We start from the raw sequence: 12,012 nt of genomic DNA, 5'->3' as shown, positions 1-12,012 counted from the left end.
GATTGCAAATTCTGTCTTATAAAAATAAAACAGGATTATTACTTTTGAAAATAGGGGGGAACATCCTTCCATACCCCATTTACAGTTGTTATCTGGTCCCTCCACATTGGCTTGATACATTTTATTATGTTTTACCGTTGAGTTTGTATTGCTTGTGACCAGGGATCTACTGAATGCCGTCAATTCATGCGGCCTTCCTTTAGTACAGACTTATTTAAATCCTCTTATGTGTTTGCTAGGTCCTGCTCCAGGCCCCGCTGCTTATAGCCTAGTGAGAAAAAACAAACGATTTCTAAAAAGCCATAAAATCTGCCAGGTGGGAATAACTGTGGAGAAAAACAGAAAATTACGATGGAGTAAGGACTGCTGAGAGGAGGAAGGCGTTACTATTTTAATAAGATAGACGACTGCAGGCCTCATTAGGAGGTGACATTTTAGCAGAGGCCTGAATGAAGCAAGGGAGCAAATCAAAGGGGTATCAGTGGGGTGACCCTTCCAGACCGAAGGAACAACAGATGCAGAGGTCCTGGGGCAAAGATGGGCTTGGTGGTGATAGATGCAAGGCCCGTGGTGGGCCAGCCAGATGCAAGGCCCGTGGTGGGCCAGCCATATTCAGCCTCCTCTCAACTTCCTTCTCCTGTTTTGATAATGAACATCATTATCTCATAGTACCTCAGAAGGAGTTTCAGCAAACTCGGAATCATTCTTTTATAGTAAATTGTCTTCGGTTAAGGATGCTGTCAGGAATGACGACAAAATTACAACCTTTGTCCTAGCTTTGATTGCTAATCGTTGATTGCTGATATCTGTTAAAATCCTTTTCTTCTTCAGAAAGCAGCCCTGTTGTCTCCACTTGGTCTACAGCTTGGGGGAAGGAGAGGGTTTGAGAGACATTAAGCCGGCTGGAGGCAGGGGTTTAGGCAGAAGCCCTGAGGCCAGAGGGCTGCATCAGGACCCCTAAAAGGCAGCCGGGCTTGCGAGGCTGGTGGTGGTTGAAACCCTTTGCTTTTAGCTTATATAGTATAGTTCTCTGTTTTGTAATGAGTGTCCTGTGCTGGCTTGCTTATTTCATCTCCCTCGAGTGACCTTTTGGACACCGAAAGGGGGGTATTTTATACATATTTTGGCCACCAACGTGGGGCATATTTTATATACAGGGGTGCCCAAAAAAATGTATTCAAGTGGGCACTTTGGTCAACGTTGCTCAAGCAGTAGTTTGCCATCATCAGAAGTGTCTGGACTCTGATGGTAACCACTTTGAGCACCTCTTGTGATTGCAGCAGTCAAACGTGACTTGTATTCACCTTTTGTTATCAGTATATGTTGAGTATTACAATTTTAATAGTTTTTCTTCCTTAAAATGTGGATATGTTTTTTTGGCACCCTCCGTATGTTTTTATTATAAAGGGCTCCATTATATAGCATTATTCCTAGGGTCCTGCAGATTACTTTGTGAATTTGGGAAAAGTCCTGATGCCTTGTTAGTGGGAGTGCTGGGCATCAGATTCCTGTTGGGACAGGGGGCTGGTCCCTCCCTCTTCCTGTCTCTCCATTTCAGCCAACCTGGTCCTTCACTGTCTGCTGTGTCTGACCCCAGACCACCCACTAGCACTCCACCTGCATCGCAGGACGCAATTTCGGGCAGCACTGCTGTCAGTCCTTAGGTCATGCCTCTGAGTGTCAGGAAGGCACACGAGTATATGCTCGTGTGGGAGCAGTTCCTATACAATATGGTCCCTGCCCCCTAGGAAATTTATGGCTCAGGAGGAAAGAAAGCTAAGACATGTCACCTGCTCACAAGTTGTCTTTGTCTCCTTATTTCCAATTATAATCTAGTCCAAGAGGTTTTAAGGTCCTCTGGAATCAGGCTCCCCCCTTCTCATGTAACCGTATGTCCTGGTTTTCAGAGCACGTTTTCTGTTCCTATTTCAGTCTTTGTACTTGACCCAGAACGCTTATAACCCTTAGAGAATATGCCATACAAACCATTCTTAGTTGCATGTGCATTTATCATGTTTCCCTAACTAGATTGAAATTCAGAATAAAGCTGTCTTGTATTTCTCTTGTATCTGCTGAGCTCATAGTGGGTATCCAAGAAGTCACCCTTTACGATGATTTGGGAATAGGCTGGGAGTTTTCCTCGCCGTTTCTCTCCGGTCTCCCAATTGGAGTCTAATGGAGTGAGTTTAAGAGAAATTAAGGTTTTGAAGTCTTTGGATGCACACGGGTCTGGCCCTTTAATGCCTAGAGTTGAATATTCCCACTAAGGAGCCTTCAAGATGGACCCCCGTCTGGCCTCCAGCAGGATTCGGCCCTGGAAGTGGCCTCTGCACCCTTCTCCTGTTGCCTTATTCCTCCCCTTTTCTTAATGAAGCAAAACTCTGTTCCCTTCTGCCTCTCCTGTGAGCTGAGATTGTGTGATCCTAAAGAAAGAGAAACAGTTTTGCCTCCATTGCCCGAGGCCTCTTGATTGTGGGCAGTTCTCTTACGTCAGGGGGCTGAACATGGAAGAGCAAAGACACGTGCTCAGCAGCGACCCGAGGGAGCTCCGGGAGGCCTCCAGGAAGGGTCACGCGTGTGATGCTATGGTTTGCTTTCTTTTGTTTCTAAAATCTGTATTTTTGGGGAGGGGGGGTGTATAATACAGTATTCTGAGCTGTACTGGAAATTAGGCAGCGTTTTTAAACCCAATACACAATTTCTAATTTTAATAGAACTAGAAGCGGCTGGAGTGTTCCTCTTTCAGTTCCATTATTCTACAGATAGAGACATTGAGGCACTCAGAGCTTAAGTGACTTAAGTTGCAGAGGTACTAACAGCGTCCTTCCGCTGTGATGCTGCGACCATAAATCCAGAAAGCATCCCCAAAACCCTGTTTGTAATCAATGAATATGTATTCAATGCCTCCTATCAAAGGTATTGCGATGTGGCGACTCTTTTTAGGGAACTCAGAGTCCAAGGGCCGGCCGAGTGGCTCAGTTGGTTAAGAGCTCGCTCAAGAGTTTGAGCTCTGAGCAACAGCAGTTCGAGTCCCAGCCCGAGCTGAGCAGCCAACAGGTAGCAGGATGGCTCAGCTAAAAAAAAAAAAAAAGAGTCCAGTTATATGCGTGTATTCTCTGTAGCCTAAAGAGTGAGGTAGACACTATAGTTGTCTGTTCACTGAATTTTTTCAACAAGCATTATCATAAACCTAGAAGCATCCGTGGATCAGCAGGAATTACACTTTGTGTGATTGTTTGGACTGATGGGTCAGGGATAAAAGTCATGGAAGGCTGGTAGAATAACTTTGCCCGTCTCTTATCTAGTACTCAGACATGCTGGAAATGGGATAGAACAGAACCAGTACTGAGCTGACAAAGGCTTGTCTGTTCTACAAATACGGGCCTTGCCTCTGGTTCGCCTTCTGTGCTTAGCTGATTTGTATAGTTTTTTCTGTTTAGCTTATAAACACATTCATGTTTGTTATTTCATTGGAACTTCACAGCAGGACTATAAAGCAGGCTGCACGGATACTAATACCAGTTTATAAGGGAAACGATTAAGGAAAGTGACTTGCTCAAGGTCACATCACTAGAAATCATGGCATCAGGGTTCCATCCAGTACTAGATTTTTTTTTATAATGAACATTTATGTTGGTTATCCCAAAAATTATTATTATAAAGTTATTTTTGAGACTTCTGGAAAAGTTACAGAGTTAGTGCCATATACCCTTCACCCAGTTTCCCCTAATGTTAATATCTGGTGCATTTGTCAAAACTAAGAAAGTAACCTTGGTGTGTTACTGTTAGCTAAACCACACATGATTCTCCTAATCCCCTTTGGTCTGTGGCAGTTTTTCAATCTTACTGGTTTTTTTTTTTATTATTATCTTGACAATTTTAAGGAGTTCTTTGGCTTTGTCTCGTGTTTTTCTTGTGATGAGACTGGGGTTTTGGGTTTTCCGGGAAGGCTGTCACACAGGTGAAGTGCCCTTCCCAACGCATCATCACATGCTGTTCACATGCTGTCCACGTGGCACCCCTTGGTGATGTCAGCCTCACCACGTCGCTGAGTTAGTGGTCCGCCAGGACTCTCCACTGTAAAGCGGGATTTCCCTCTTCCACACTCAGTCCTTTGGGATCGTGTTCCGGAAGTCCAGCCACTCCCGGCAGTGAGCTTTAAGCTTACCTCCTGAAGGGGGGAGTATCTACATCAATTATTTGGAATTCTTCTGTAAGGAACATTTGTCCCCTTTGTCCCCTGTAAGGAGTATTTAACCCTTCTTATGTCAGTCTGAACTCATGTTATAATCCAGATTGCTATATTATTTATTTTCACATTGTTTACTTTACACAATTGTTCCAGCTTTGGAACAATTGGTTCCTGGGAGCCTTTTCAAATCGATTCCTCTGTCTGGTTGTAAAGCCCATGCTTTGATTTTTGTCACTGCTGTCTTTGTGGCACTCTGAGAAGCTCCGGGCTCATCTCGTTTTTCCCCTGCCCCAGCCCTAAAATCAGCCATTTCTCCAAGGAGCAGCCACTGGCTTTTGACTCCAGACGTATGATTCTTTGTATGATTTCCCCATCTCGACACTAAGAAAACACTCTAAATGCTCTAAAATCTCATAAACACGAAGATCCAAGCCGTTTTCTCATTTCAGTTGTTGATTTTCTTGTCCCAGTATTTTAGATACTACTGTTTTTCCTTACAGGTTTGAAATTTCATTTCATTTGTGTTTATTCACGAGATCAAAATGTTTTCACCAGGAAATTAGCTGCTAACCAAATAGGTCAGTCTGCTTTATGGAATAGAATATGTTCATTATAAGTAGTATTGAGGTGTGAGGCTTGGTATTGGCCAAATAAAATACAAGTATATTTTGTATTTTCCATGACTGTTAATAATTAGCTTAGTTCATTGTCAAGAGCTTTAGAATTTTGATTAGCAGAATGAATGATGCCTTTTATAACAATAATTGCTTTTTAACTTTTGTTTTCGTAATTTTAGAATTTATAAAACATAACTTTGGTTTAAAATAGCCGTGATCGAAGAGCTGCTCAGCAGTTTGGGATAGAGGAAATAGCAGCATGTTCGTGGGAGTCAGAAGACCTGTGTTTTAATCTTTGTGTCTAATTTGCTGAAGGTCCTAAGGGAAGTTCTTAGACTTTGTAGATCTCAACATTTTTATCTGTAAAGAAGAGGGTTGGACAAGATCTTTAAGACCACCCTTTCCCTTCCTTTTAAAAACAGCTTTATTGAGGTTTTAAGGCCCCTTTTGGCAATTCTGTACTTCTTTTTATACTAGAATTTAGCAAGCGTGCGTGCGTGTGTATGTGTGTGTATATAAAAATACTGGAACAGAGCTAGAGTTGCAGCTTAACAATACCCAGTTGGTCTGGTTTATACTAAAAGGGAATATCATTCAGGAACTACTTCAATACTAGGAGGAAAATCTTAGAAATAAAATCCTTATTTAAAAAAAATATATTTGTTCTTCCCACACAGAATGCATAATTTACCTTTAACAAGCTCTTTATCAGTCCTAAAAGTTTGGAAAGCTGCCATCTTGAAAGTTTGTAATTCATATTTCATTAAGCAGACACGGCTTTCTCCATTCTTTGTTAAACACACCCTCACTTTTTAAAACTTTACTTTTACCCTGATGTATAGATTATATTCATCTTCTAAAAGAGGATCAGAAGAGGTTTTGTCTATGTTTTCGTTCTGTAAGGTCTGGCTTTATGGAGATAAATGTATTCCTTAAAGCTTGGCTTCCTGACTGATTTCCCAAGTTAGGGGTGGGAGGAGCAGGTGGACGACAACAAAAGCACGTGTGTGGTTCGAGAAGAGTGATATTTTGTGCGATTGCTTTGCTTTGTTTTTAGTGATGATATTTATTTTGTATTGATTATAAATAAAGGCGGAGGAACCATCTGTTTTTCAAGTTTAAGAAAGGAGTGGGGTCACACGGTTTGTAGAAATTGAGGAACACTGTCTATGAGGTCTGACAATTAAGTTCGCTAACTCATCCTAGAAAGAGTACCTCATACCTCATTGCTGAAAATCACTACGGTCACCTTGGAAGTGCGCCCATTGGGAAATATGCACTGATGCCAGCACCTAGTCCACCCTCCAAAGCAATTTTGGAACTCTTTCTGGAATGGCCATCAGCGCTGTTGTCGAATTTACCCTTGATGTCCTGAATGTCATCCAAATATCTTCCTTTCAATATTTCCTTTATCTTCCGGTAAAGAAAGAAGTCATTGGAGGCCAGATCAGGTGAGTAGGGAGGGTGTTCCAATGCAGTTATTCGTTACTGGTTAAAAACTCCCTCACAGACAGTGCCGTGTGAACCGGTGCATTGTTGTGGTGGAAGAGCTCCTTTGGGACCGTGTTTGCACACACCTTCCTCATGTCAAGATTTTCAGTTAAGATTTTCCTGTTTCTCTATTGATGTTTACTTGGTCTGCTATGCCTCTCACAGTCAGCCAGTGATTTTGATGCACAATGCGACAAATTTTTGCAATGTTTCCATCAGTTCTGCTTGTTACTGGCTGCCCTGACCTCTCTTCATCAATGATGCATTCTCTCCCCTCAGAAAAACGTTTAATCTGTTTGTATGCTGCCGTTTTCTTCATGGCATTATCTCCATAAACTTGGACTAATAATGTGTCCCTGATTTCACTTCCACTCTTGCCAAGTTTAACAAGAAATGTAATGTTTGTTCGTTGCTCTAATTCAAACTCAGACATTCTCACAACGGCACACAAAAACACAACAACAACAATAATGAACGCCACTCAGCAAGATATGGCCATATGTAGACATGAACACAGCTGTGAGACACTGGTATACCAAGGTTATGCAACCTTACCGAGCTGTTTGTACAGTGCTGCCAATGGAAGTGCACCGTGGCAGGTTCACGAACTTAATTGTCAGACTTCATACATAATTAATTCTGGGGAGAGTTGCCCCACTTGACCGAGAATGTGAAGGTCGCATGGAGGGTTCAGGAAAAACAGAATTCAGATGATATCTTTCATGTCTTATAAAAATATTACAAATATAGTATATTATACTATGTAGTATACTCTGGCACTGTATTACTGTAGATTTACTGGACATAAGGAAAACTGTAGTATACTATGTTACAAATACAGTTTTTCAAATGACATGTGATTACCAGTTTAATTTTAGAACTGGCTTTATCAGGTAGAAATTTTAAAGCTGCTGCCCCATAAAAATGGTTGAACTTTATTATTGATACATTTTAATTAAAAAAATTGTCAGACCTTTCAGTGTGATAGGTAAAATGATATTCTCCTAAGGCTGTTGTTAGTGCTCTGTTATCTAGTGCTTCAATAAATATTTATTGAAACTGTACTTTGGGTTACACTGCTTGAATTGATGAATTTAAAGTTTTACTGTCTTCCATGAGCTTATTTCCGAATTCTCACTACATTAGATGTTTTCTGTATTTCACTTGAGTCAACTTAGGAATAGTGAAAATTTAGTTTTCTCTTTTCCTGTATGGGTCCTGCACAAGTTGTAATAAACAGGGACATACATGTTAAAACCTGTTGCCAGGAATGGATAAATGTTTTGTAATATTCTTCAATGAAGAGGCATTAAAGGGTGGCAAGTTTACTTTCTTGGAATACTGGGATGGCTAAAACGTTATCCACTTGGTAGTTGTTTCAGCTGCAACTGGCAACTCAAGTTGTTTTGTTTTTGTTTTTTTCTAAAACATGCACGTCTCATTTTCCTTTTTAGTGACATAGGCAACATAATTTTAAAAGTACTTGCAAATGTCTGGGTACACTTTTTTTGGTAGAAAGATATTCACAGAGTTAAAGTAATTTTTTAAGTTTTATGAAAAACATGGTTTTAAAGACATTGTGAAATCTGCCCAGTGCTCATGGCTACGGTTCACTGTACTGTAAACCCTGTGAGGCGAGGACAGTGTCGGGTTTGATTTTCCCCAAGCTGTCACAGGTAAATGTTCACTCACTGAGGGGGTCGATTGATATTTAAGGACATAGCTTAGATGGGTCTATTTGTATGTTTTCAGCATTTTATCATGAAATTTTTAAGCATACAGGAAAGTTGAAAGAATTTTGTAATGAACACTTAGATACCCACCATTTAGATTCTGCCATTAAGATTTTAGTATATTTGCTTTATCACACACCTGTCTACTTCTATGTGTCTACATCCATTCATTAATGTATCTTACTTTTGGTATATTTCATGGATATTTCTTGGCTATGATGGAGGCTAATTTGTATTCCAGGATCTTAATTTAAATTGGTGAAAGAGAAAGTGATGAGGAATCAGTTTTAGGTATTAGATTTGGCTCTGTTCCTGACCTCATGTGATGTATATTGATAAATTATGATTTATTGCCAATGTTCTTATGATTTTAATGTTACTTCTGCATTTAGTGTAATCTTCTGATAGAAATCCCTCAGTTGCTGACTATCACGATGGTATGAATGCCAGTTGTGTATGTTTACTGTTGTCATTACAGTAGCTTTAAGGTAATGTCACATGAGACTTAATCTTGCCTTGTCTTTTTCTGGTTAGGAGTAGCACATCGAAGCCAGAGCAGTGAAGGTGTCAGTTCTCTCAGCAGCTCACCCTCCAATAGCCTTGAAACACAGTCTCAGTCTCTCTCACGTTCCCAGAGCATGGATATCGATGGTGTCTCTTGTGAGAAAAGGTAAAGTAAGCCAGTTTTCCAATGAACTGTTTGATTTATGGAAAGGGAAAGGTCCATTCGTTTTGGTCTCGCGTCCAGTAGTCTCAGATGCCAGCCCGGAGATCCATGCCCGTCCATAGCAAATTATAGCTAAATTTATTCAATGTGAAGGTCTTTGTATTATTCTGGAGTGTTCTTTATGTCTTTTTATGTTTTGGTGTTGAAATGTCTTTTATGAAATAGTAGTGTAGGTGGTAAAAATATGTTTTTAGATTTTTAGGGTCCTTATTTTGTAAATACAAAGTTGGCACAATATGTCCCTAAAAATGTCTTCAAACTTTTACTGATCTGATTGGTGAAATTTAAAAATTTGGAAGGGTACCGACAGGTGAGTCCAATACGCTGAGAGCTCCGTAAGGATCAGGCTGTCAGAGCAGAGCCTTCCTTTGTGCCAGGTTGCCATAGGTAATCCAGTGGCTAAGGTGTTGATTTCTTTGTTCCTTGGGCAAGCCAGACCCCCCAGGACCCATTTCCTCTGCCCTCAAGCAGCCCCCTCTGTTTATGTCAGGGGACCAGACATACCTTATTTCCTACATGTGTCGTGATATAAAAACGGTTGAGAAGCACAGGTACAGAGCTTTGGTACTTGGTGGGGTCGGGGTGAGGAACCAGATCAGCGATCACCCCACATTAAACGAGAATGCAGGAAGGATTACATTCTCAGGGAAAAGATCAAGGAGAAAAAAATGAACCCCATAGAGTAAAAACAATTGTGTTCTTATTCCCTTCGCTCTGAGTGCACATATTTTTTTTTAAAAAATGAAGTCAACTCTGATTTCATGGTAGGTAGGTGACTTTCTTATGGGTGTAGCATCTAGGTTTACAGTATTGGTATAGTCTGAAAAACTTCAAGCTAAGAGCTGTCATATACAGTGGACCCAGGCCCATACTGCCTTTAGGCGTCTAGCAGAAGAAAAAAGAAAACATCCAAGTCTAAAGAGAATTTCCTTAGAAAAATTTTCAAGAAATACGAGCTCATGGTAAAAAAAATAAATAAATAAATCACAAGACACACTAGAAAAAAGCCACCATGAGTAAATCAGCAGAATCAGTAATAACGGAATTATTTCACCTAGAGATTTTGGGGTTTTGGAATTACCAGATACAGAATACAAAATATGTATATTTAAATAAATTAGAAAGTGAATCGAAAACATAAGGGGCAAGTGATTATAGAAACAACCAAGCACATTTGAAAAAGAACCAAATATAATTTCTAGAAATGAAAAGGTAATAATTCAAATTGAAACCATAGCTAAAGAGAGAATTAACAAATGGAATTGTAAAGCTGAAGAAATTACCTAGAATGTACCACAGAAAGAAAATGAGATGAAAAATAAGAAAAATATTTAGAGGTACAGAGGACATAGATCCAATATATATCTAATAGAAATATCAAAAAGAGAAAATAGATTTGGAGAGAGTTTCCCCTTTCATTCCATGTGTTTCCCTCTGCTGGTTTGGAAGCCATTATCAAAGAGATCTAGAGTTGATCAATGATATGACTCTTCAGATTCAGGAAGCCAAGCAACTCTCAAGGATGTTAAAGAAAAAAGAAATTCGTATCTAGACATTTTATAATAAAATTACAAGAACACCAAAGACAAAGACCTTTAAAGCAGCCAAAGAGAAAAGAGAGATTATCTACAAAAGAATACAGTTGGATAGCTAAATATGGAAGCCAGAGGATCGTGGAATAATAGCGTTTAAATGCTGAAAGAAATTCACTGTCAGCTGGGAATTGTGTACCCTTGTGGAACTATCTGGTAAGAGGAAGGGTGAGATAAAGACATTTATAGATTTAAAAACCAACCCACCAGACAAGCAAAACAACCAGATAACCTGCTGCTAGAAGACCCCAACTTTTAACAGATTGGTTAAGAAGGAAAATGATTTCAGGACTAATGCCTGAGATGCAAGAAGGAAGAACGAATGAAGGAAATAGTGAACATGTGGTAAATCTAAACAAACACTGATGGTATAAAGCAATAATAACAGTGTATAACATAATATCAGGGGACGAAAGGACAAAAACCAGGTAGATCTAATGTGCCGGGCTGAAGTAGCAGGTGAGCCAGAAGTGGGGTGATTAGAGCAAACTCAGGTCCTGCACGCTCCGGGAGAAGGGTGAAGATAATTGCCAACTTTTAGATTTTGAGTTAAAAATACTTGACAAAATATCAAGGGTACACTAAAAGAATAAAAATACAGTATATTTTCCAAACCAGTAAAAGGAAAATATGGAATGGGTGTGGGGAAGTGGGGGGATGGGTTTAAGTGAATTCAAAGAAAGGGAAGGAAGAAACACAAATTTTAAAAAAGACAAACAGCACAAAATAAGATGGTAAAAAGAAATGAAAATATGTCAGTAATTACAGTAAATCAAAGTGAAAAGGCACAGGTTGGATTAAAAACAAAACAGCCCCGCTGTTCCTTGTCCACAGAAGCCGTACCGGAAATACTAGGTTAGAGAAAGGTTGAAAGTAAAAGAAAGGGAAAAGAGACACCAGGCAAATACTAGACAAAAGAAAACTAGGGTAACATACTAATAAATCAGACTTGATAGCACAGAGCGTTACTAGGAATGAGTGCTATATAATGGTAAATGTTTAGTGTACCAGCAGGATATAACAGTTCCCAAATTACATGCGTTTAAGAATGAAGCAGCAACATGTAATAAAGCAAATACTGACAGAACTAGAAAAAACACATACATAATCATAATGGGAGATTCTTAACACATCTCTTTCAGCCATCGGTAGCTCAAAGAGCATGAATATCAGTAAGCATGTGCACAAATGAAACAACACAGCCACGAAGCTTGATCTAATTGTGAGAACTTTGCACTCTGCGGGCAGAGAACACTTTCTCTTCTGACACCTGTCGACCAAAAAGTTTCAAGAGTCAAAACCATTCAGATCATGTTTTCTGACTAGTACATTAGGTTTACCAATTAATACAGGGGGAAAAAAATTTTTAAAAAGCCCTCAGACATTTGGGAATTTTAAAAACAGCATGTTTCTGCATACACATCAAAGAGAGACTTCTAATGGAAATTTTAAAGTACTATCTAGAACTGAACATTAAATATAAATCATGATCTGCGTGTTGCAGCTAAAGTGCTCCTATAATAGATAAAAAAGGAAAAAAAATACTACAAAGAAATAGTGGGAAAAGAAACCCTGTTGTTCTTACCCCAGATATGTGCCTGGCTCACCGCCTTCGTGTATATTTGCTCACACGGCATTTCTCGGTGAGGCTCCCCCCATT

At 39.7% G+C, this 12,012-nt stretch overlaps 1 protein-coding gene across 4 annotated transcripts in view; it reads left to right on the top strand.

Moving 5' to 3' along the window:
* UBE4B (ubiquitination factor E4B) overlaps window positions 1-12,012 on the top strand; it is a 135,991-nt gene that overhangs the window by 59,935 nt on the left and 64,044 nt on the right. For all 4 annotated transcript variants that reach the window (XM_019639778.1, XM_019639776.1, XM_019639777.1 and 1 more), the window contains one exon: window positions 8,568-8,703. In XM_019639778.1, coding sequence (XP_019495323.1) covers window positions 8,568-8,703 — 136 coding nt within the window. The remainder of the gene's footprint in view (window positions 1-8,567; window positions 8,704-12,012) is intronic.

Source organism: Hipposideros armiger, unplaced genomic scaffold (assembly GCF_001890085.2).
Source record: "Hipposideros armiger isolate ML-2016 unplaced genomic scaffold, ASM189008v1 scaffold_46, whole genome shotgun sequence".
NCBI lineage: Eukaryota > Metazoa > Chordata > Mammalia > Chiroptera > Hipposideridae > Hipposideros > Hipposideros armiger.
The sequence above is the reverse complement of the archived record's forward strand: the minus strand, read 5'-3'. Positions and strand labels throughout refer to the sequence as shown.